The sequence below is a fragment of the Moschus berezovskii genome, chromosome 11 (genome assembly GCF_049115385.1).
Source record: "Moschus berezovskii isolate FMDL1 chromosome 11, NW_MosBer_1.0, whole genome shotgun sequence".
NCBI lineage: Eukaryota > Metazoa > Chordata > Mammalia > Artiodactyla > Moschidae > Moschus > Moschus berezovskii.
The window spans coordinates 2,476,964-2,502,113 of record NC_142470.1 but is presented as its reverse complement, the minus strand read 5'-3'; the positions used below and the strand labels follow the sequence as shown (position 1 = coordinate 2,502,113).

Below are 25,150 nucleotides of genomic sequence, written 5' to 3'. Positions count from 1 at the left end.
CTTGTAGCCAGATACCCGCGGATGGCCAGGGGGCTCACTCAGAGCCAGGACTGCTGTGGAGCCTGGTCCCCACGCTTTGCACCTGCTGGCTTTGCCCCTGTGCCCACCAGGAGCACTGGCGCCCGCCCCAGCAGCCCGTATCACCCCCTCGCTGCAGCTGTTCCCTACTCGGGGGAGGAGGTGGCTAGCGGATGTCCAGACAGTGGGTGTCCCGAGCGCTCTCAGAGGCTCCACGCCTGCCCACCCAGCACAGAGGAGGGGGTTTTGGCAGAATTTTAAAGAACGAGGCGGTGCCCCGAGGGGTGGGGCCTCCGGAGGCAGCTCTGTGGTCTCCCCTGGCCTGCACCCTCCTGTCTTCCACGCCGGGATCGTTACCTAAAGGCCTTTGCGGTTGATCCTGTAGCCTGGCAACCCCGGGGCCACCCCATCCGTGGGAACCCCATCCTCCCAGGCTCTAACCGAGTCCCTGCCCTGCTCCAGGAAGCCCGCCGCCGCCGCAGTCTCAGCCCTCCCTGGGCTCTGTCTTGTCACTGGACCCAAGGGTCTGCGGCCTCCGGGGCCCAGGGTCCGGCTCTCGCGGCCCGTTACCCGTCCGCATCTTTCCGGAGGCCCAGGACGCAGGCAGGTTCGTGAGCGGCTCCCGCGTTCGCGGATTCACTCTCCCGGGATCTCGCTCTGGCGCTGCGCCGCCTCGGGGCCCCAGGAGCGCCCTGCAGTGTCAGCACCGTGAGTAGCCTGCCCGGAAGCACCCCACCCGCGTGCAGTCAGGGAGGGGGTCCCGGGAGGGGGTCCCGGGGCCTTTCGTGGCAGCTTTCTCCTTCCGCCCTGTTTGTAGGCGGCCAGCCGCCGTGAGGGGAGCTCACCAACCACCAGGTCCTGGGAGAGGGGAGCTTGCTCCAGATTTCCCCTTCAGGCAGACACAGTCACCGCTTCCTCAGAGCAAAAGCAGGGCGGGACGCTGCAGGCTCTAGGCCGGCCTTTGTCGCTCTTGAGGACTTGTGGATACTTGCGGGCAATACTGTGGGTGTTGAGGATATTGCTCAGGTTCTTGGTTTTGCCAGAGAGAGGAGGAACTGGAGAAGGAAGACAGAAGGGAAGGAGGCAGCCAAGTTCAGGGCAGAAGGCGACCAGGGAGAGCTTCCCAGTGGCGGTAGCACATGCCCAGCTCTGCACGGAGAAGGGCTGGGTGAGCTGGTCTGCAGAGAGACTGGCACCTGAGCTTAACGGGCCGTGCGTCCCGTGGGTCTGTGCAGAGGCCCTGTGGTGTGTGCGGCAGAAACTCACACACCGGCTGCCCTGGGAGGCTTCGAATTCAGACTGCGTCCACTCCAGGCTAAGCGACGCCGTGGGTGTTGGAGACAAGGAAGCAGGTCTGTTGCTCACACCGCTTTCTGCAGAGTCTACAGTCTACCCCTGCGCAAGGCATCGTCGGGAAGTCTATTCCCCAGCAATGTGCCCTGCTGTCCGGGCTCCCCAGAAACCCACCTGCAGCCTGTCCGCCCCGCCACCGCCAGCATACCACTGGGCCATCTGCCCCTGCCCCCAGCAGCACGCCCGCTCCTTCGGGAGCAGCTGTGGCGCCAGCTGGAGCCTGTGGGGAGACAGAGAGCAGACAAAAGCCGCAGCAGCAGGCCGGGAGAGACTGTCTAAACACGGGGACTATTTGGGGACCATCTCTTATTTTTAGTTTGAAGTTGGTCCGCCCTCCAGGGCTATAGACATGGCTCCCTGGGCCTGCAGCAGTGAGGTCTCTTCACACTGGTCACTTTAGAAATAGGGGTTTCCCTGGTGGTTCAGTGGTAGAGAATCTGCCTCCCACTGCAGGAGACGCGATTCGATTCCTAGGCCGGGAAGATCCCCTGGAGCAGGAAATGGCAACCCACTCCAGGATTCTTGCCTAAGAAATCCCACGGACGGAGGAGCCTGGTGGGCTTAGAGTCTGGGGTCACACAGGAGTCAGACGCGACTACCCAACTAAACCACCACCACAACAACCTTGGAAGTAACCCCGCGGAGCCTCAGTCTGCCCATCCACGAATGGGGCAGCGTGGGCCCCGCCTGCCAGCCGTGCGGGGACAGGCCCCGGCAGCCAGCCTGGTTGTCAGCCCGGTGCTCAGCTGGAGGGCGCCCGCAGGGAGGTGCCCTTCCCGGATGGCTCTCGGGGACCGTTCAGAGGGAATGAGATCAGCCCGTCTGCTTCGGTTCCCGCTGACGATGTCCATGCGTCATTAGTGCCAATTAGGAGGAACGAGGGCAGAAAAGCTTTCGGCCTGGGGGCCCGGGCTGGTGGGAGGCTCGCTGGGACAATTGAATTCCCCACCAGACAAATGTGATTACCGGTGCAGCCTGGGCCCACCTCCCCGGGGGGCCCGGGACATAAATGGCCAGGTGGGGCGGCCGCGCTCGCCCAGCCATGCAGGTCCCCGGCCCCAGCGTGCGCGAGGCGGCCTCCATGTACGGCACCGCGGTGGCCGTCTTCCTGGTCATCCTAGTGGCCGCGCTGCAGGGCTCAGCCCCCGCCGAGAGCCCCTTCCCCTTCCATATCCCCCTGGACCCTGAGGGGACCCTGGAGCTGTCCTGGAACGTCAGCTACGCGCAGGAGACTGTCTACTTCCAGCTCCTGGTGCGGGAGCTCAAGGCCGGCGTCCTGTTCGGGATGTCGGACCGGGGGGAGCTGGAGAACGCCGACCTGGTGGTGCTCTGGACTGACAGGGACGGCGCCTACTTCGGGGTGAGTCCTGCCCCCACCCCTGCGCCCCCGACCCTGCCCTTCCCTGCACTCGCCCTCCCGAACCCGGCAAAGGAAGTCTCCCTCTCGCTTCTCCGGTCCCCTGTGTCTGAGCATCCCTGTGTCCCAAGCCTGGGCATCTTGGATGCCGACGTGAGGTCAAGATGGGAAACAGGTGGCTTCCCTGACGGCCCGGCACGCCCAAGGAGCGCAGCCCAAGACAGGGGACACCCTCACCACATAAAGCACAGCCTCTCCACACCTCCCTGTCACCCTCTGGAGGGCGGCCTCCGCCCCCGCCCCTGCACAAACAGCGCGCAGAGCTCACACGCACCTGAGCGTGGGGCCTGGCCTACACTGCCTGGGAGGTGCTACTTGCACACATGGTGACCTGAGCACCCGGCCTGGAAGGAACCATCTGCACCGAGGCACACACCTCACTCCACACCCCAAATTCACCCTCAATTCTTGCTGGAAAGGGTGGAGGAACAGGGAGATCTGCTTTCAGGGCTTGGGGGGCCCTGGACAGACTGCAGAGGGGCCCCCCCGGTGGGGAGAGCCCAGCCATCCTGCCCTGAGCACCGCCCACCTTCTTCTACCCCGACCTCTCCGGGGGCCAAACCGGCTCTCTCGGGGAAACAGACCCAGGAGGGCTAAAAGCGTGTGCAAGTCAGCAGGAACTTGATCTGTGAGCAGAGGCGCTCTTACTTCGTGAAGAGTGGGAATCCGGCTGGACCAGCGAGCCAGGCTCAGGAGAGGCCTCCCAGCCTCGTGTTCCCCATCTGCAGAGTGGGTACAAGTCTCCTTCTCCACTTTCTTGGGATGAGGGGGTTCACACGAGCTGATGCCCTTGGCTGATCTTTCTGGAACCCTGGGGGTGCTCCAGCCAACCCCCACCACAACTCTGCAGGCAGGAAGGAGCTTTGCCTGTTTTCCAGGGAGGCGGGAGGCTGGGCGAGCCTGACCACCAGCCAGATAGGATGGGGCCACTGGGTCTGGGCCGCCCCGCCTCCCCTGCACGAGGCAGCTCAGTGGCTCCGGGTCACGGCCCAGGAAGACTGGGGCAGCGTGGCTCCAAGCCGGTCCCAGGGGAGCAGCGAGCCCCGGGCCCAGCTTCCCAGGCTGCCAAGAGAGCTGGGGTTACTTTCGCATCCTCCCGCACAGGCAAGATTAATTTGCACAACAAATTCCTATGCAAACAAATGTCAGGCTTGTTTTTCCTCCTTTAGCAATATGTTCAACAAATATATTCTAGATTTCCAGCTGAAGGCTCACAGGCTAAGTTTCTGCTTCTGTTTGAATGGAGTCCTGCAGATCCCCGGCGTCCCCCAGCAGGAGCTTCGTCACGGCGTTTTTCTCCAGGGGGGAGATTTGGCAAAATCTTTCGCGGGTTTCTTTTTTTTTTTCTCTCAAGGAAATGAAGAAAACGTGCTGCAGCCCTGAATACAGGGTTTGAAAGCATTCTAAGGCCGAGGACCACTGGTCCCGTGTGGCTCCTCACCTGCTGGTCGGGGCAGGGCCTCCCTCGCAGCCACCTGGCCCAGGGGCTGTCTTTGGTGCCCTGGCCTGGAGCCCCTGGGTGGCCGGGCCTTAGAGGCGGGTGCCAGGAAGCAGCTGGGGGGAGGGGAAAGGAGGGGCTAGCCAGAGCCACCACCCTCAAACATCCTGGGGAATGTGGTGGGTCTGTGCCCTCCGGGGCCTCAGTTTACCTTCTCCAGGCAAAGCTGGGGCTCAGGTGAGGTGGGCAGGTGCAGTGTTTCATTCTCTCAGGGGCGTGTGAGTGCGGGCTGGTGCCCAGACCCCACTGCCAGCGTCTCTCCCTCTCCCGTTCTCCACGTCTCCCCTCTCCAAGGCTCCATGTGCTGTCAGGCCACTGTCCCCCAGACCAAGGGGGATTATTTGTCTAGGACTCTATGTTCCCAGTCATGGCACCTCCTGAGTAATACAGGTTCTGGGTCCCACCCAGAGGTCTGGGAACCTGCATGGCCAACCAGCCCCGGCTGGCATTTGAGGTCCCCTGTCAAGGCCAAGAACTCCAGGGCGGGGTGTGTCCAGGGGCTGTGCTGTGGGTGACTACCCACCCCCTCAGCCTGGCCGCTTGGGCTCCAAGCCTGACCTTATCTCTGCAGGATGCCTGGAGTGACCAGAAGGGGCAGGTCCACCTGGATTCCCAGCAGGATTACCAGCTTCTGCGGGCGCAGAGGACTCCAGAAGGCCTGTACCTCCTCTTCAAGAGACCCTTTGGCACCTGCGACCCCAACGACTACCTCATCGAGGTGGGTGGCAGCCCGCTTGCCGTGGGCAGGGTGGAGCCATCTTACCATCCTGCGGCAGCATCCTGGGCCCCTCGCCCGCAGAGAGAGGGGCTCCCTGGGATAGCCGGGCAGGGACAAGGCAGCTTGGGAGAAGCCAGCTCTGCTGTCAGCCTCTGATCCTATGAATAAGCAGCTCTTGGTTGACACTTAGCTGACGTGTTTCTAGACGTGGGTCTCACCCTGAAGCCTTCTAATCAGGCCCCGAGTGATCTTGCCCTGGACCCGCTATCTCCCCTGGGTCCAGTATCTTCAGTGGAATTCTGGAGAAGGGTCTCCAGGAGACTGGTCTCCCGACCTGGCCCTGGTTGGCCAATGGGCTGTGAGGCTCAGGGCAAGTCCCCGCCTCCACTGGGCCTCAGTTTACCTACCTGTAAAGGGAGAAAGGGAACCAGAAGTAAGGCTAAACCTGCTCCGTCCAGAAACTCAGCCACGGTGGATCCGAGACCCTTAGGGAAAAACAACCCGGTTTTCTCTCGAAGGCAAAATCCATTTAACTGTCAGCGCACGTTGCCGCCCGTGGCCTTGTGTTATCTTTGCAGCATTGACAGTGACATGGGCTGGCCTGGCGCCACGTGAGGAAACAGGCCAGACAGGGGAGGACTTGCCTGGGGACGCATGGCTCGGTGGGGACAGAGCTGGGACCAGAAGAAGTGTCCTGTAACAGTCGGGTGGTGTTCCGGGGGCTCTAAAGAGCACCAGGCCTTTCTGTCTCAGTGCAGAAAGAATCCAGCCAGAGGCAGAGGGACAGATAAGAAGGGGTTTATGAGAACAGGACGCTTGTGAGGCAAGAGAGGGCTGCACCCCGAGAGCTCAGTGGGCTACAGGTTTATAACCAAAGGAGGAGTTGGGGGGGAGAAGACCACCTTGGTCTTACTCGAGTAGACACCATGCCTCCGTCAGCAGCTCCTCCCAGTCGGGCCAGGTCCACAGATCACTGCTCTTTCTGTGTGCAGAGAGCATGCCCCAGCTCACTGGGCTCACTGGGCAGGGCTGTGGGTCCCGTGCCACCATTGTCTTATTATCTGGGGGCACGTCTCCCGCTTCTGCTGCGTGGTCTTCTTGCTAAGCAAGCCTGCTTGGTTCTGCGGTTAAGCAAATGCGTCTTAAGTGACCATTGACATCCAGGGCTCTCCCGTATTTTTTCCTACTTACGCTCCGCTAGCGGGACTCACTGTTTAATCACCTGCTTTGTTCCTGTCACTTTCAGAAGGTCACCCGAGTCCTTACCCTCCTGCCCCACGGAGGAGGCAAGGGCGGGCAGAGCACCCTCTCCCCGAACTTTGCAGGGTGTCTGATGCCCACATGTGCTCAGCTCAGAGCTTCTAGTCTGGTGCAGGGCAACCTCCTGCCTGGAGCTCTGAGACACCTGTCAGAGAACAGCCCTGTTCCCAGGGACCCGGGGGAGGAAGAGGGAACCAGGGTCCCAGATGAGCCAGCCTGGTTCACAGCGACCCAGCAATGGTTAGTTGAATGGACACTAAGCAAATGTAGATTGAGGGCATTTAGGAAGACAAAATGTATTAATGCCGGGTGCAAACCGTGGGCTCTGGGCGTGGGTGGCCTTGGATTTAATCCCAGCCCAGTTCACACAGAGCCTGAAGGTTCCCATCCTTCACAGAGACGAGAACCAAGCATGTCACCTGCCAGGCGGGGGTGGGGAGGGACCAGGCAGCACCCAGCCCCTGCCCCCCCCGGCCCCCCGGTCACCAGGAGCCCAGCTTGGGGCTGTGAGTGATGAGGCCCCGTCCCGCCTGCAGGACGGCACCGTCCACCTGGTGTACGGACTCCTGGAGGAGCCGCTCCAGTCACTGGAGGCCATCAACACCTCCAGCTTGCACACGGGACTGCAGAGAGTACAGCTGCTGAAGCCCAACATTTCACAGCCGGCCCTGCCTGTGGACACGCACACCATGGAGATCCGCGCCCCTGACGTCCTCATCCCCGGCCAGGTGACCACGTACTGGTGCCACATCACCGAGCTCCCGGACGGCTTCCCCCGGCACCACATCGTCATGGTATGTGGGCTCGGGCATGTCCAGTCCTGGGGAGCTGTCCGTGGTCCAGCCCCCGCATGCTCTGACCCCCATCGCCCTGCTCCCTCCCCACCCGCCCCCTGAGGGCTGCTGCACCCGGCTTCCCAGCCTGGACCAAAGGCAACCGATGTCTTGATTTCTGCATCTTCCCCTGGGGTAGGAATGGCTGTGTATCTATCTGTCTGTCTGTCAGGCCACCCTCCCCCTTGAAATAGCAACTCAGTTCAGAGCTCAGTTGCTCTGAACACCCACCCAGAGACACAACAATAATAATAGCTGCTGAATTGCTCTTTGTCTGGCTCCAGGGGAAGGGACAGTGGGTTACCCACTCCATCGCCCAGCACCACACACATCCCTACAGATCATCGTCCTTATTTCCAGTCGAGGGTGTATGGCCCAGAGAGGCTGTGTGAGCCCCCAAATTACACAGCAGGAAGCAACGGGCCAGGCTCACAGCTGCACCTGCCCCCAAGGCTCAGGCTTAGCCTCGGGCACTCTCCGTGTCTCTGTCCAGTCCCTGCCGCTTTCACCAAGGACTGCTGACTTCCTGTCCACCCAACCAAGAAATGACTTGCCTGGGACCCTTCCCTCTGCTTCGGCTCTCACCGTGACCTTCTGGCAGATCCTGACTGGTTCCCGGGTGGTGGCTTAGCTCCCAAGACCCTGGACTCCAGAGGCTCCCCGGAAATCACCTGGTGCAGCCCTCCCATTTTATAGATGGGCATGCAGAGGCCCACTCAGGAGGGGAGCTGCTGGGTTGGAGCCTCGTGAGCGGGGTGAGCGGTGTGGGGGGTGGGATCTCAGTGGGTGCCCATCCCCCGCAGTATGAGCCCATCGTCACCGAGGGCAATGAGGCGCTGGTCCACCACATGGAGGTCTTCCAGTGCGCCGCCGAGGTTGAGAGCGTGCCCCACTTCAGCGGGCCCTGCGACTCCAAGATGAAGCCGGAGCGGCTCAACTACTGCCGCCACGTGCTGGCCGCCTGGGCCCTGGGCGCCAAGGTGTGTGCCCCTCCCGGCGTCTCCCCCGGGGGGACCCCCCTCACCTATGCACCGGAGGGAGCCTGGGGGTCCGTGAAGGGCCCCCTCTCCCCACTGCCTCTACGCTGCTGGAGTCCCATGGCTCTTTGGAGCCACAGATGCCTCCTCCAGCCTCCGTTCCTTTCCTTGTGGGCATCATGCTCACTCCCGTCAAGTTCCACTGGATTTGGAGGGGACTGTGCACAGGGTGGTCCCGGGGCTGGCCGCCCTGGCTGCGTCTGGGGTCTTCCAGCAGCTCCCTCCAGCAGCTCAGCGGTGGGCTTGGGCAGTGGGCTCACCTAGGGGTAAGAGCTCTCTGTACCCCCTGACCTCAAGTCTAACAGGATCACTGTGTGGACTGGTAATGAGCTGCCCGTCAGTGGGGCAGCATCGCTCAAATCTGGCTGCCCCGCCAACTCCCACCCCCGCCCTTGCAGCTCGGGCTCCGGCATGTGGGTGGGTTTACCCTGACCCTCCAGGGACTCCCCTCGTGCCTGCCCCACCTGTCTGTCTGGGCTGAGCCCTCCCTTCGCCCCCCTGCAGGCCTTTTACTACCCAGAGGAAGCTGGCCTGGCCTTTGGGGGGCCTGGCTCCTCCAGATTTCTCCGCCTGGAAGTTCACTACCACAATCCGCTGGTGATAAGAGGTAGGAAGGTCCGAGATGCGCGTCCCTTCGTACCTGCCTCCGACCCGCCCTCAGGAGCCCATGGACTCGGCCGTGTCCCAGGAGGGTAGCCGGGCTGCTGGGGCTCAGCCTGCATCCTCTCCCCCAAGTCCAGCCTGCTTGTCGCCTGACCCACCGTGGCCTGTGTCCCTGTCAGCGTCCTCTCTGCCCTGTGGTTGCGCTGGGCTCTTACAGGCGCGCACCCACACGGGAGGGGCCCAGCACCCACCCCCCTCCACAAACACCAGCTGCCGCTGCTCTAGGAACCACCTGGAAAGGCAGCTTGGGGTTTCTTATCTGCCCATTTTGCAGATGAGGAAATTGAGGCCAGGGCTAGACACAGGTCACCCCTCTCCCCACACCGCTTCCTTGCTGGCACCAGTCAGAGCAGACGGCTAGTGTCAGGGTGGGCTGACCAGTGTGGACACAGACAGTGCAGGGAGGGTGTCAGCTGGAGGGGGTTGCATACGACGCTGTGTCCACTGGCAGTCTAGCGTCTGTGAGGCTGCTAAGACCCTGCCCCTGAGCACCCCTCCCTGAAGGAGGGGTGCTCTCATCTTCTTCCGTCCCCAGAACAGCATGGCCCGGGACAAGGCACCTGGCTGGATAGCAGAAAGCAGGCCACTCCGAGCCAACATCATCCCTGCCCCAGAACCCAGCCTCCGATGGCTTGCCCACCAGGAGGCACGGCCCCAGGCTGTCTTCAGGGGCAAGGGGTGTGCCTGGCTCAACAGGGGCGTTTCTGGCCATGGACTTCCTCCTGCTTCTCTCGATGGAGCAGATGTGTGCCTGGAGTCCGCATGTGACAACAGGGCTTTGTTTCCACGTGTTCTGAGTCAGGGCAGCAAACAGGTCCTGTTCGCCTGGCTCTCCTCTGAGTGAACCTCGGCGACGGCTCCTGGAAAGGCATCTGGGATTGATCAGTGATGTCGGCCCTGGGTGCTGGAGAGGTGGCCCCTGCCTGTTTCCTGCTGTCAAGTTTATGCTCAGCAAACAGAAACCGATGAGGCCCCCTCGCGTGGGAAGCAGGGTGGTGATCTCGTTCCCCGATCGACCACAGCAGACCTCAGGTCAAGAAAGATGCAAAGGCTTCTCGGGAGGGAGACGCAAGCAAAGGGCGAGGAGGCATGAAAGGAGGAGTCTCAGTGGCCCGGGTGGCGTGGTGGCGGCCTCGGAGGCCGAGGAGCCTTTTCACGAGGGAAGCCGACACGCGCTGCGTTCCAGATGTAGGGGCAGGCTGTGCCTAGACATGGAGGCGGGCAAGGCCAGCGTGTTCCGGAAACAGGAGGTCCGGCCTGGCTGCAGCGTCAGGGCTGGGAAAGCGAGGTGCGGGCCAGGGAGCAGGACGGCTGGGTCGCTCGGGACCTGAAGGCGGGCACAGGGTCAGTCTTCAGGAGGGCGATGCCAGCCGATACTACCCCAGAGACTGAGAGTGATTTCTCTGTTTCACGGCATCTTCCGCCCTATGTAGCCACACAGGCTTCTTCTCACTCACTCCTTTTTTTGATAATGACATTTTTCATTTGTGTAAGTGAGGGGCAGAAAGAGTCTGATAAGAACCTGAGCTCCCGGCTGGGGCCAGCCCGCCTTTCCCTGGTGTTGTGGCCGGGCGTGGGGCACCTTCCCCCTGCCCGTGCTCACTTGCTCGCTCGGCCGCTCTCAGGACCCAGCGCTCCCAATGGGATGCAGGCTCCGGAGGTGCACTTGACTAGTAGCCGCCAGCGATTTCTTCCTGGCTGCATAATTAATACCTTCTGCCACTGCTAGAATTATCTGCCGCACGCACAGGGAGGACCATAAGTCAGCTTGGGCCTTAGCGTGGTACGGGATTTATGGCTCATTTAAAACCTGAAAGCAAATGGATTTTCGAAAACTCCTTAAGCGTCAAGGAAGTCTGTCTCTTCCTGATTATCTGCTTGTATTTATGGATCCTTCGCCAAATATAAGGACGCTCCTGTCGCTTTGCAAAATCTGGAGATGGGTCTCTTTTCTATAAATATCAAAATTCCACAATTATTTCATTATTTAATCCCTGTCTGAATTTTAACCAATTGCATCTCCCTTTTTATTATTATCCTCTGATGTAATCAGCCCAGAGACACAGAGGCTGAGTTTGGACACTGCGGTGGTGGTGCTGGTGGGGGGTGGCTGGTCCAAGGGGGCGGGAGGCAGAGGCAGAGGGGGTGTTTTTAGTTCCACCGCAGAGCAGCTGATCAGGGAGACAGCCCGCCCCCAAAGGCACCATGGGCTGCGTCCCAGCTTGGCTACTTCCCAGCTCTGTGGTTCTCGAACAGGGGTTTCAGCTCGGGCTCCGCACCTCAGTTTCCCCATCTGTAACATGGGACGATGATTCTTCAGTTCCAAGGGCTCCCTGCCCGGCTCCCAGCTCTCCTGCGTATCCTGAAGGGGTGGGCCATGTCCAGCCTCCGCCCCTCCCCCACGGGACCAGCCCTGAACTACTCAGGGCCTCTCTGAGAGATTCCAGGCAGGGAGAGGGCAGGAAGGAGCCACTAGAGGCCTGTGGGTGCCAGCATTCCCAGACCTCCGGCTGTCAGCTTCGCGTGACCACTGGGAGGCTGCCCAGGAAGTTTTTGGACTCTCCAATTAGCCGATGGCCAGAAGAGCTGGCAGGTGTGACTGGACCGTGATGGGCAGAAGCGATGATTCTTCTTTGGATGAGGCCTTTGACTTCGAGCCCAGAGAGGGACAGCAACCTGTCCGAGATTACACAGCACACTGTTGAGCAAACGGAGCCTAGGACGGTGTGTGAGCCAGGGGGAGCTCCAGGACCTCAGCCCAGAAATCTGAAACCTCCTCAGATTTCTCCTGGGACGTCCTCCCAGGAGATGCAAGCCCTGGTCAACCGTGCAGGACAGGGAGTAACAGAGGGAGCCCCAGAAGGACGTGCCTTAAACACTTCCTGCTGACTTCACCATGCAAACCCGCGCTTACCTTCCCCGGGAGCGGAGGCTCCTCTGTGAGACCGGCGTGCCCTCCTCTCTGCCCAAACTGAGTGGTTTGTGCTGCGGGTGGATTCCAGCTCAGGGCCCTGTGAACTCGTGGGAAGGGCATCAAAGCGCCTGCCTGGCCCTCAGAGGGACTGGCCCACTTCCCAAACCCACGGCAGGCGGTTCAACAGCACTGCTTTGGGTTTTTGTTTGCTGTCTTAGTTAAGTCTTCCCAGAGCACTCACCTCCTTTTCGCAGAAACAATAGCTTGTGTGAATTGGCCTTCCGGTAATCATGGCGTCTGCCTGGAGTAACCGGGTGTGGGGACAAGGCGGCCGCAGGCGCGGGTGCCGGCACCTCCTGGCTGAGGGTGGCTGGGGGTCGCTGTGTGGGGCTGGAAGCCAGGGCCTCCACTCACCTCCGTCCCTCCTCCCACCAGGCCGGCGTGACTCCTCCGGCATCCGCCTGTACTACACGGCCGCGCTGCGGCGCTTCGACGCGGGCATCATGGAGCTGGGCCTGGCATACACGCCCGTGATGGCCATCCCCCCGCAGGAGACGGCCTTCGTCCTCACCGGCTACTGCACGGACAAGTGCACCCAGTTGGTGAGTGGCCGGACCTGGGGCGGGGCCTGGCACCGCCCGCGTCCCCTGCTGAGGCCTGAGGGTGGGCATCAAGGGCAGCAGCTGTGACCTCCCTCCCCCGCCCCACCCTGCAGCTTCTGCAGCCTCCCCCAGCCCCCTGACACCGAGGAGCCTTCCCGCGGGCCGCGTGCTCTGCTCTCCCTCTCCAGCAACAACTGTGGGCTGGTGGGGCTGGTGGTAAAGAACCCGCCGGCCAATGCAAGAAACATAAGAGACTCGGGTTCGATCCCTGGATCAGGAAGATCACCTGGAGGAGGACACGGCAACCCATGCCAGCACTTTGCCTGGAGAATCCCATGGACAGAGGAGCCCAGCAGGCTACAGTCCAAGGGGTCGCAAAGAGTCGGACACGGCCGAGCGACTGAGCATGCATGCTCTTAGTCCACACCCGAGCCAGCACTTAAAATGCGAGTTCAGCCATGAGTGAGACAGGCATGTGTTCACCGCGGAAAAACTCAGGCAGTGCCGCTGACCACCAAGGCCCCTCAGCCACAGGGCCCTCTCCTCTCCCCCGGCTGCCAGTTGTTGGATCTTCTGTGTCCTTCTAGATGTTTTCCCTGCTTGTAGCTACAAGCCTGTTCACGTGCATACTTCGAAACAAATTGAATAGTTGGTCCATGACTTGCCCTTTAACCAACGTGCAGCATGGATAAAGTGGGAACTTCATCACTTGAGGCCAGCCAGGTGCCCAGGGCAGAGCGTACGAGGGAGCACTAGCCCCCGGCGCTGCGGGGGGCAGATGGGCACAGGTAACGTCAGTCTCTGGAGCAGGGGGAGGGCCTGAGCTTCCGGAGGAGCGAAAGGGACTGCCCAGATTCTGGGTCCTCCGTGCCCCCCGCCTCCCCAAGTTCCGGCCGGGGCTGACCTGTCCCCTCATCACCAGCATCCAGGCTGCCTTAACTTCCCACTGATGGGAGGAAACCCTCCAGGGAATTTCTGTGCACTCAGGAAACGTGTCAGGTGGATTCTAGAGGTGTAGCTGCCATGCACGGGGATGTGAGCTTTCATTGGGATAACTCTGGCAAAGCGGCCCCCGGAAATCCCACTCAGAGCTCTCTTCCCCTACAGCACTGGGGTGTGCCCGGCGCCCCAGACTGAGCCACCCACCATGTTAACAGTTGTCAGTCACTTGGGAGAAAAGCATCCCTGCTGTTCCATTTGAATTCCCCTATGTATAGAAGTGGGAGAAGGCAATGGCAAGCCACTCCAGTACTCTTGCCTAGAAAATCCCATGGATGGAGGAGCCTGGTGGGCTGCAGTCCGTGGGGTTGCTATGGGTTGGACACGACTGAGCGCCTTCACTTTCACTTTTCACTTTCACACATTGGAGAAGGAAATGGCAACCCACTCCAGTGTTCTTGCCTGGAGAATCCCAGGGACCGGGGAGCCTGGTGGGCTTCCATCTATGGGGTCACACAGAGTCAGACACGACTGAAGTGACTTAGCAGCTTAGCAGCAGCATGTATAGAAGTAGGCTTCCTTGGTGGTTCAGCTGGTAAAGAATCTGCCTGCAATGCAGGAGACGCCAGTTTGATTCCTGGGTCAAGGGATAGGCTGGAGAAGGGATAGGTTACTCACTCCAGTATTCTTGGGCTTCCCTGGTGGCTCAAATGGTAAAGAATCCACCTGCAGTGCGGGAGACCTGGGTTGGGTCCCTGAGTTGGGAAGATCCCCTGGAGAAAGGCATGGCAACCCACTCCAGTATTCTTGCCTGGAGAATCCCCATGGACAGAGGAGCCTGGAGGGCTACCGTCCGTGGGGTGGCAAAGAGTCAGACACGACTGAGCAGCTAAGCCCAGCACACATTTATAGAAGCCGAGGACCTTGGCACCAACCTCTGGGCCATTTGCTCTTCTCTTCTGCGAATATCTGCTCGCAGCTTCGTCCGGGGTTTCCGGTGGGTTGTCTTCTTACTCTGGTGGTTTCGGTTTGGTGGATGCTGTTTCTCAGTCCTTTGTGAACACTGCGAACACCCTCTCCCGTGCAGCCCCTTCACTCTCACGGTGCCAGGTGAGTGTTAGCATCTCCACCCAACAGAGGAGGAGCCTGGGGCCCGCGGGGGCCACGGTGCCTGTCGTCGCAGAGCGAGAAGTCAGGCGCGGCCTGCTCTGCGGTGAGGTTTAGAGCGGATTTGTCTTCCGATGAGTTGATCCCCTGGGATTCGTTCTTCAGGGGTCTCCTTGAAGCCTTAGGCAAGAAAGGTGCCCTTGAGACAGAGCGGGGGGCTGCGTGGCCTCGTCAGCATCCACAGCGGATCAGCTCTGTCTGAGACGAGGCTGAGAAACTGTAGCCACAGCAGCGTCTGACTGTCCTGCATCCGCAGAGCACGGCGACACCTGGCCTGGTGGGGGGCCCGGGCCTGCGGCTGCGCACTCACCCGCGAAGAGGGGCCCGGGCCAGTCACTGCCCTGTGCCGGCAGGACCCGGGCTGCGTTGACCTGCTGACCTTGAGCACACCTCTCACCAGCCTGGAAACGAGGGCCTGCCTGCCTTCACACCGCAGAGTCTCTAAGTACTTTACGGCACAAAACAAAAAGAGCTCAGTGTTCTTGTTCCTCTTCAAATAGTACCTTCTTTGGGAAAATTGCATTTCTGTGGACACTCGTGGAACGGCTTCTGGAAGAGTGGGGGTCTCGTCTCCGCTGGTAGACCCCCGAGGGGCACAGCTTCCGCAGTCGGAAGTCTGTCCTGGTCTACGCATCCTGGCTGAAGACAAGCCCAGGAGAAGCACTGTGTTTTCGACCACAGGCCCCAAGATGACCATCCCCCTGCACCTGTCACACATCTGGACTCTGGGGACCAGAGGGGAGAGAACCAGGGCCCCACCCATTGGCAGGGGCTCCCAGTTATCACACCCATGGCCATAAGGTCTCCCGGACCTCCATCACTGCAAGGGGGCCGGAGGGTGCCCGTAATGACCTGGGCAGGGGCTGTGGCTGGTGGAGACCAACCTGGAGGCATGGGGGGCAGTCGGGTGGCCCGCAGAGGCCACTCGGTGATGGAGCTGCTGACCATGTGGACGGCACGGCGGTGCGAGGTCAGGGAGATGACACGTCCTAGAGAAAACACTCGATGAATATAATCGTTTTAGGACGCTTTCCGTCTAAACCACCTGAGTGTCACGTCGGGGGAACGTCTGGGAGGCTGTCTTCTGCCCTGGGGGTGATGTGAGGGCTGGCCCATGTCCCCAGTGCTGCCCAGCCACGGCTGGGACGGTCAGCGACTCACCCGACGTGGGAGACGGGAGGGCCAGGGCTGCCCGTGGGCTGGGGGCTGCAGCGGCCGCCTGCCAGGCCCTGACCCCACCCCGCCCCGCAGGCCCTGCCCCCCTCAGGGATCCACATCTTCGCCTCTCAGCTCCACACACACCTGACGGGCCGGAAGGTGGTCACAGTGCTGGCCAGGGACGGCCGGGAGAGGGAGATCGTGAACAGGGACAGCCACTACAGCCCGCACTTCCAGGTGGGGACCCGCCCCTGCCCCACCCTGCCCTGCCCTGTCCTGCCCTGTCCTGCCCTGCCCCGCCCAGGCCAGCCCAGGGTGCGGCTGGGCCCGTTTGACCTCTCCCCTGACACACACCCCATCCCGACCTCCTTCTCCTGGGCCAGGCCCACACACGGAGGAGCCCACCCAGCCAGTCGCATCCCATCAGGGGTCTTGATGTAGGGAGGGACTCTGGTGGTGGGCTCTGGCGTGCAGCCGACTGTGGGGTTTGGGGGACCCGGGCAGCTTGACGGTGACCTCCGTCTTAGATGACCAACTTCTAGTCCTAATGCCCTCCTGGCCGGAGGCCTCACTTAGCCATCCTGGCGTCCCCCAGGAGGTCATGGGGCGGCGGTGGGGGGCACTGGGTGTGCAGGACTCTGAAGTCTCGCCTCGTTCTTGCCCCTCCCCGCCCTCTGCTCTGCCCACCCCAGGAGATCCGCATGTTGAAGAAGGTCGTGTCTGTCCACCCGGTGAGTGCCCGGTTCGGGACAGGAGACCGAGGTGGGGGGAGGGCAGGAAGGATGGGAGGGAAGAGGCCATGGAAGGCCTTCCAGAACCAGGTCTGAGACTCCCCGGGGCTGCACAGGGGGCTCTTGGAGGGGCCAGGCCCAGAGGGCACTCAGGGTCATAGGTGTCGTCCTGCCTGATCAGCTGACCACAGACCCGAGAGCTTCAGGGAGAGATGAGGGCCTGGGTCACTGACCATGCAGCAGGGTGTTCCTGGGCAGGATGGGGGCTCACCCAAACACAGGCTGACGTCCGAGCAGACCCATGCAGCCACCAACTGGCCTGAGGCCCCAGTAGGAAGGGGCCAGAGAAGTCGACTGGTCATCACTCCCTGGGGGCACTCCAGAGTGGTCCTCATGTGTGGAGACCCCGAGGGCCACTGTTGGGTTCCTTGGAGGGCACCGGCCACCGTGGTCACTCGTGGGTCCAGCCCGGCACACCTGGACCCCAGGCGGGCAGGTGCTGAGGGTGTCTGTCGGCTCGGCCCTCCAGGGAGATGTGCTCATCACCTCTTGCACATACAACACGGAAGACAGGAGGCTGGCCACCGTGGTAAGTCACCCCAACGTCTCGCCCCCTGGCACAGAGCACGGGCACCAGTCTCAACTCTCGAGTGCAGGGCGGGGGTGCCCCTCCCTCACTCATTCCGTGAACCAGCGGCTCTCAGGCTGTGGGCCCTGGGCCAGCACGAACATCCCCTGTTCAGTTCAATCATGTATGACTCTGCGACCCCATGGACCGCAGCACGCCAGGCCTCCCTGTCCATCACCAACTCCCGGAGCTTACTCAAACTCATGTCCATCGAGCCAGTAATGCCATCCAACCATCTCATCCTCTGTCGTCCCCTTCTTCTCCTGCCCTCAAACATCCCCTGGGAACTCGGTAAAAAAAAAAAACACATAAACTCATCAGTTCCTCCCCAGGCTGGGTGGTGACTCCCGGTGATGTCTGGTTTAACGAGCTACCCGGGTTATTTTGATGGCTGCCCTCGTTGGAGAGCCACGGCCAGAAGTGTGTGTCAGCACCGGAGCCTGTGCTCGGGAGAGGCTGGGGGTGTGAGGGGGCTCCCTGCCCTGAGGGAGACAGGCCAGCCACACCTGCCTCCTGCGACCGGCGAAGGTGGGGTAAAGCTGAGGACGTGGAGGAGGCATCGGGCCCTGAGCCGCACGTGCCGCCGCCTGCTTTACTGTCTGTCACTCCTGCAGAGGCTGAGGTCTCCAGGAGGGCAGGGCCTCTGCCCACGCAGAACACGACCTGGCCTCGTGTGATGAGTGGGTGGCATGCGTGCGTGAAAGCAGTGAGCACAGGGAGAGGCTGAGCTGCGGCGTCTGGGAGTGACGCTGGTGCGCCGGTGCTGACGGTGTCTCCTCCGCCCTGCAGGGGGGCTTTGGGATCCTGGAGGAGATGTGTGTCAACTACGTACACTACTACCCACAGACGCAGCTGGAGCTGTGCAAGAGTGCCGCGGACCCCGGCTTCCTGCAGAAGTACTTCCACCTCGTGAACAGGTGATGGCTCCACGGGGAGTGTGCCCACCGTGCCTTCCACCCCGGGCACGGCCGGGGAACCCCAGCCCCGAACACTGCCCCCAACCCCAAACCCGCCAGGCCCTGGGAGAAGGCAGGGAGCCCAGGAGCAAAGTGAGCAGGAACCTGGCAGTCAGGCCCCCACCCACCGTGAGGTGCCGGTGGCAGGCATCACCAATCGATCCCCGCACTTGCTTCCTCTCGAGTCTGGACTTGGCCCGAGGATCCCCTCCTCCCAGCCCTGGAGCAGCCGTTCCCCACTGACCCAAGATGGCACAAGAGATGAAGCCTATTAGTCGTCACGGCAGGAGGCAGGGCCAGGGCAGTGTGCTAGAAGGCTGGTGGCCTCAGGGCCGCTCTGGGGGCCCCACCCCTCTGCAGGGAGGCGTCACCTGTGCCTTGCTGGGCTCCCCTCTGCTCCCCCAAACCCCACTCTGGGCGGCTCCTTCTCGCACCAGGTTCAACAGCGAGGAAGTCTGCACCTGCCCCCAGGCGTCCGTCCCCGAGCAGTTTGCCTCCGTGCCCTGGAACTCCTTCAGCCGCGATGTGCTCAAGGCCCTGTACGGCTTCGCGCCTATCTCCGTGCACTGCAACAAGTCCTCGGCCGTCCGCTTCCAGGTGTGCCTGCCGTGTGCGTCCGTGTGTGTGTGTGTGTGTGCACGCGCCTGTGCTTTGTCCACTTCCAGGTGTGGCTGCCCATGTTGGGGGGAGGGTGCATGCAGCTGGGGCTGGCCAGCTGCCCTTGGCCACGCAGTTGCCCCTTCCAGACACCCAGCAGCAACTTCTGAGTCTGCCCAGCCCTCTGTGCCCTAGAACCACCCCCCCCAGAGGACCCCAGTGGGTGACAGGGCTCCACCCCCAAGGAGCTGGCAAGAAGCACTCACACAAAACAAGGATCAGGTGGTGAGAGACGGGCCCAGACAGACAGCCGACGGCCTGCAGGGGAGCACTGATCTCTGCCCCCGATGGCACCGCCCTCTTTGGGACACCGGCACATCACGGGACTAACCTCGGTGGTGTGAGCGAAGCATCCGCAGCCTCCCCCGGAGCCTAAAAACACAGCGCTCAGGGGGCGGGGGCGTTGAGAAGTCTGGGTCTGAGGCTGCAGGCTGGGTTCCCTCCTCATCTGGGACCCACCGGGATCCAAAGGCATCTCGCTCACCCTCTGCGAGCTCCTGGCGGGGCCCAGGGCCTGGGACGGGGCTGAGTTAGGTGGAGAAGGCTCCGCAGCCTGCAACTCTATGAGGCAGCTTTCCTGGAAGCACTGGGAGCTGGAGTAATTGCTAATCGAACGTTCCCAGCCCCAGGAGGGGGCCAACACTCAGTTTGGGGCCGACATCTGAGGTGGTTGAAGTGTGGCGTTTGACGCAGCCGGGTGTATGAGTCGGGGGTGGGGAGAGTGGCGAAAACTCAGGCTGCACCCAGGCCTTCTGACTGCTTCCCTGAAGGAAGTGAAGGGTGGCCGAGCAGACAGATGGGGGCAACCCTGGCTCCCAGGGGAGGACCCTCACGTAGCAACGGGTGGTCTGCTTTGGTTCAGGGGAAGCTGAGTTTAAGGGCAGGAACCCACAGGGTCACTGGGAGAAGTGCCAGGGAGGTGGTCCCCACTTTGCCCCTCCAGCCTCCGTTTACCTCCTCGTCCCTTCCTTGCAGGGCGAGTGGAATCGGCAGCCCCTGCCTGAGATCGTGTCCAGGCTGGAAGAGCCCACCCCTCACTGCCCAGCCAGCCGGGCTCAGAGCCCCGCCGGCCCCACCGTGCTCAGCATCGGGGGGGGCAAAGGTTGAGCAAGGGCGGTCTCTTCACTCCCCTCACCATGCTGTCCCTGTGGGCTCACGCCAGCTCTGTGCACCTGCTACGCTGTGAAGACCCCCATGGAACAGCCCAGAAGGGAAGGCTGGACCAAGCCACCGCCTGAGACCAGGGTCCGGTCCAGCTTCCTCCCCCAGGGATCCCCAGCACGGCTGAGAGGGTCCCGTGACAACTCCTGCTGACTCACCGAGGCCCAGGCACATGCTTTGGCACAGTACAAGGGTGGCCCCTCTTGGGGGTCCAGAGTCCAGTGCCCCGAGAGCCCTGCCATCTCGCTGGGGGGGCGTCTCCTGGGACACGAGCCATGACCGGACACGGGACAGACTCCCGAGAGCACTCTCCCGGCCCCACGTCCCAGCCCCCGCGGAGGGTGATCGGTGTTGGCGTGTGAGGGGTACAAGCGCTTTTGTACTTAAACGTGTCCCTGCAGCCTGGTTTGTGTGTCGCGGTGGGCGTCTTCCCTGCCGATGGCGGCAGGACAAACCACTTAGCTAGTTAGAGACTCGCCCGGGGAAATTGCTCCATCGCAGGGTAAATAGACATTTTCGCCTACCTAAAGGGAAACCCTAAGTACAACTCACCACCGCCAAAAGGATGCGACGGCAAAGATCCAGACCGGGATCTGGGCGCCACTCCCTGGGAGACGGGGTTAATGGCCCAGGTCACTTCTCTCTGCGGTGGGACAGGTGGCTGACAGAGCAAGAAGCCCTGGAATCAGACCTGCGTTAGAAGGCTGGCCTCACCTCCCCGACCCCAGTCTTCTCATCTGCAAGACGGGGCCAGTGTCGTGTAGGTTACTGGGACGCTAAAGCTCACGCCTGGGGCCGGCGCCCGGTGACAGCTGGTGCGGGCGGCGCTGCCTGGCCAGGCCCTGCCTCCTGGGCCGTCTCCACCTTCCTTCCCTCTTAGCTGCCACTCGTTTCTGGCCAAGTTCAGGTCTTTGATAGTTGCTGCCGGGAGTGACAGATTCAGCTCTGTTCAGCCAGTTCAGCGAAATGCTGTGCGGCTTCTAGAAGAAAGAGGGTGATGGATGGGCCTCTGGGCCCCCCTTACACCCCAACAGCCACCCGCTCAGCGCCGCTTCTCCTCCTGCCAGCCACTTCATTACAGATGGGCCAGACGCTGTGCCCTGGGTCTTGTAAATCACACTGCCCCTGACATAAGTCAGACCATGACGGCTGTGAGCTGCCAGGCCCGACAGAGGCTGCAGAGCGGCCAGCCCTCCGTCATCTTTAGAGCCTTGGGGGACAGCAGGGCGAGAGGCCCCTCCCCGCTGGGCCCCGGCCTCGGGAGGGCAGCTGCAGCTCACCCAGCCACTGGCCTTGACTGTCTGGTCCAGGAAGCCCCCTCCCTCTGAGGGCTGCCGTCAGCCCGGAGCTCTGGGAGAGGGCTTGGAGGTGACCCCCGGCCTCAAACCCACCCAGCCTCTCCTGGGTACCATCGCTTTGTTCCCCAGACACCTGGGAGGCACCAGCGATGCCCCGCCCCAGCCTCACCCAGGGGTGAGCCCAGGTCCGCAGGAGAGAAAGTCACCCCCTGCCCCCGGGGTCCCTGGAAGATTAGTGGTGACCAGGAATCGCTCCCAGTTCCAGAACCTTCCGCTGCCTGCTCTGACACGCCCTCCCCTGCACTCACCGTTGCCCTTGGGCTGGCTGCTCTCTTCCTCGGGGGCAGCGTGCTGTTTGCCCCATGCACAGGCCCCCTGCCCCGCCCAGAGCATCCCACCTGGGTCATCTGCAAGAACATGTACCCTGGTTCTGCACTAACTCGCCCACAATCCCAGGACATGCTGTCTCTGCTCCCACTGACAGATGGGGGAACTCAGACCCCTAAAGCCAGGTGCCAGGGTCACCCAGCATGCGTGAGGGAACCTGGAGGTGACCCTGGGCCTGTGTGACGGCAGAACCCAGCCTCCAGACCCCCCGAGGGTCCGGGCAGCACCCCCTGGGCTTCGCGGGGACTGAGCCAGGCCAGCCAGGGAAAGCTTTGCAGCCAGGGCTGGGCGCCCCCTCGGCCAGGTGCCCCATTGGCCAGGTGCCCCTGCGCACTGTCAGGCTCGCCCACCTTCTGCAGGGAGCGATGCGGGCCCAGCGGCTGGGGGTCCCGTTCTGCCCTCTGCTATGTAGCTCTGGCCAACCTACTCTCCTCCTGGCCTTCCTCTCCCCATCTGCCTACAGAGAAGGCTCCCTGGGCTCCTGGGGCAAGGGCTGCTAGGGTGCCAGACCCAGAGAGCCAGGCTGAGGTGTGCCCGCGCAGGCTCGGTGTGGAGACAGCTTGGGAGGTGGGGGTGCCCGGCCTGAGCCAGCCCCAGGATGCCCCCAAGGGCTGCACTGCCTGGTGGCCGTTAGGCTCATGTGGCTGTTGAAGCTTAATTATAAAAAAATTAAAATGATGTAAAATAAAGCATCTGGGTTCTCAGTCACAGCAGCCACATTTCAAACGCTCCACAGCCACATGTGGCCGGGGCTCTGGTATGCATTGCTGGCTTATCGGCCCGTCCATCAGCGTGGAAAGTTCCACTGGGCTGCTCCGCACCGGGGCCAGGTCTCAGACTGGTGGGGTGGGAGCTGCCTGCACCCCCACCTCCCAGCTCCTTCCCAGTGGGCCCAGCCGCCCCGCTCTGGCTGTCACTGGGCAGAGCAGCTGGACCGGCCAGGGCTGTGGGGCTTGTCCATGGAGACATGTGGGGTGGGACCAGTCTCCTAGGTAGAACCACGAGAAATGCCCAACAGGCCTCCCAAAGCCTGGGGAGGGCTGGGCTCAGGACCCAAATGCTGTGACTCGCCCAACCATCAAAGGCTGTCTCAGTCCCTGCCCCACTCCTTCCCCAATCCTGTGCTTCTGAAGGAGAAACAGCCCAGGCTTCCTGGGGGCTTCTGCTGCTCTGGGCTCCGTTGCAGAGGGAAAAAAACAAAGCTTCTCATTATGGCAAAGAACCCCCCCCCTTCCATTCCCCTCTGGCTCTTCCAAAATGCGCTGAAACCCGCCAGCGGTCTCCCTCAGACACGCATGGCTCTATTTTCTCCCGTCTTTCCAGTCTCGCCTCCCCCCCACACCCACCCAGCCTCACGCATACATTCCACATTTCCCTGCATTCTCAGGAGGTTCTTGGATGGAAGGCAGCCCGCCGTGTCCCCTGAATCCCTGGCCAGAGACTATGGTGTTTGTGGCAGACTCCTAACGGGGAGACTTTGGGAGTCTTTAGCGAAGATTCTGGACCAGATCCTGGGGGCCCTGCCCCGTTCTGATGTCACAACCCAGGAGGCCTTTGTGTGGGGACCCTCACCCTCCGTCCCCTCCCAGTCTGAGACCGAGGCTTTGCCCTGGGCTTCCATCCTGTGCCGTCTTCCTCTGGAGGCGAGAGGACGAAGTGGTGGAAGGCAGAAGTGGGGAGGCGCGAGGGGCCAGTTATTCAGGGAGAGACCGGGGCGGCTCACGGGGCTGGAGGGGAGCCCAGCAGGGGGGGTCAAGGGGCAGCACCCGCAGCCCCAGGCCCCGCGTGCAGGGGGCCAGCATGTTGGCAGCAGACCCCTTAGGCCATCAGGAGGGACGAAGGATAAAGCTGAGGGGGAGCAAAGGCAGGACCCAGCACTGGCCCACGCTGGGCGTTCTGAGGCTGCTCAGGATTGCCACGTGCCCCTGAGCTTTGGGAGCGGCTGGCAGGCTGCCTGGAAGGCCGCCCAGTGCCCCTGGAGGAAAGTGGACAGGCCCCCGCCTACCCGACTCTCCCACTGGCCCCTGTCCATCAACCTGAGCAGGCTCTTAGGGACCATGCAGGTCCCAGGTCCCTGCACCCAGCAAGGACGTTTGCACCCGTCCGCCGGCGCCTGGCCTCTGGTCTTTGCATCTGGCAAGGATGAGGTGCCAGCTTGCTCAATTCCTAGATGCCTCCTGCTCACGGGGCTGGCACAGGACCCACTGCCCTCAGCTGTTAGGAGCGGTGGGAATGGCATTTGGCAAAGGAGAGGCCCTAGGGTCAGACTTGAGTGTACCCAGCCCCATGGCCGTGCTCAGATATGCCCCACTGGTCACACTGCCTGCTCCTCCCCACGGCCCACTGGATGCCCCGCTGTCTCCTGCTTGTGCAGCCAGGCGAAGACCCTGGGAGGAGTGAGCGTCTTGTTCGGGTCCCAGGACTTCTGCCGGGCAGGCCCTCTCCAAGATCACGCTGCGAGACCCCAGACCAGATGGCTCAGCGCTCGCCTGTCCATCAGGGATGTGGGCAGGATGTGCTGGCCACACTAAGCAAGCGCTTCATTCCGTGGCATGGGGGTGAGCTGAACACTCGGGCCTGTTTGGGCTGGATGGCGCCTCTGTGGTGTCCGGGAGGGTCCTCGGCAGGCAGAAGTTCCCCTGTGGTGTCCCCAGACTGAGGCAGAGCAGTGGAGCACAGAGGCTGACCCCAACCCCTTTGCAGACGGGGTGGAGGAAGCCCAGCCAGGCCGACACTGCCCGGGGCACACGGCAGGTCACGCCCACCCCAGGACCTTTGCATGTGACGGGCTCGCTGTCCACATCACTCAAGTCTGACCCTAGCGCCTCTCCTTTGCCAAATGCTGTTGCCACCACTCCTAACAGCTCAGGGCAGTGGGTCCTGTGCCTGCCCCGTGAGCAGGAGGCATCTAGGAATTGAGCAAGCTGGCACCTCATCCTTGCCAGCATTGCAGAGACCAGAGGCCAGGCGCCGGGGGGCCATCCCTGCTGGGTGCAGGGACCTGGCACCTGCATGGTCCCTAACAGCCTGCTCAGGCTGCTGGACAGGGGCCAGCAGGAGAGTCAGGTAGGCAGGGGTCTGTCCACTTTCCTCCAGAGGGCACGTCGCTGCCCTCGGTCCCTGCAGGAGACTCAGAGCTCCCAGGATGGTTGTCCGCACACAGGCTGGGTCTGAGGGTGGGGAGGACCCTTCTCCTGAGTCCTGCTAACAGCCACGCTCAGCCCAGCCTGTGCAGAGCTCCAGGCGGTGCTCAGAGCCACGATGCTCATTCTGCCCAGAAAAACCTTCCAAAATTAAGGCAGCAGAGCGTTTTGGGATTAGTGTGAGCAAGGGTTGCCCCGAGGTCACCAGCTCTGAGGGGAGAGGGCAATATGGTCCAGCCCGAAGTGATGGGGAAGCTTGCTGGGGCTCAGACCTTCCCAAGCGGCCCTTTGGGGTGAGTTGGGGCGGCGGCCCATGATGGCCTCTCTCACATCAGTGGCCAGTGCCGTTTCCAGAGGGGCCCAGGGTTATTTCTCCCCAGCAGAGGGACAAACAAGGCTGGGAAGGAAGTGTGAACACTTCTGTTTCTGGGCTCAGCCCCAGAGAGAGGAGGTGGGTTGGAACCTGGGCCAGACCACCCCTCGGCCCGAGCCGCCCCCCAGGGATGGCTGCAGAATGAACGCTGCACAGGCCCCATCTGGGGCTCCGGGGCCGAACCTCAGGGCCCGGGAAGCAGCCTGCTCCCCTCCTCCCCTCTTGTGCTCCACAGGGTC

The 25,150-nt window shown here is 62.1% G+C and overlaps 1 protein-coding gene and 1 long non-coding RNA gene across 3 annotated transcripts; one reads left to right on the top strand and one right to left on the bottom strand.

Moving 5' to 3' along the window:
• Positions 1-20,244, top strand: DBH (dopamine beta-hydroxylase). 2 transcript variants are annotated; one of them, XM_055400593.2, is made up of 12 exons: positions 1-2,731; positions 4,858-5,004; positions 6,801-7,058; positions 7,901-8,077; positions 8,639-8,741; positions 12,147-12,313; positions 15,671-15,814; positions 16,270-16,308; positions 16,838-16,897; positions 17,726-17,853; positions 18,330-18,489; positions 19,525-20,244. In XM_055400593.2, the coding sequence occupies exons 1-12, from the start codon at positions 2,381-2,383 to the stop codon at positions 19,654-19,656; spliced, it is 1,866 nt and encodes a 621-aa protein (XP_055256568.2). In that variant the 5' UTR covers positions 1-2,380; the 3' UTR covers positions 19,657-20,244. The 2 variants fall into 2 exon arrangements, with proteins under 2 accessions (XP_055256568.2, XP_055256567.2); XM_055400592.2 differs by lacking the exon at positions 1-2,731 and having other exon boundaries at positions 3,974-5,004; positions 6,927-7,058.
• Positions 10,912-11,811, bottom strand: LOC129539727 (uncharacterized). Its single transcript, XR_008682510.2, has 3 exons — positions 11,712-11,811; positions 11,302-11,473; positions 10,912-11,090 (listed from the first exon to the last, which is right to left on the bottom strand). It is a non-coding gene; the product is annotated as an uncharacterized LOC129539727 (long non-coding RNA).
• Positions 20,245-25,150: the final 4,906 nt, after the last annotated feature.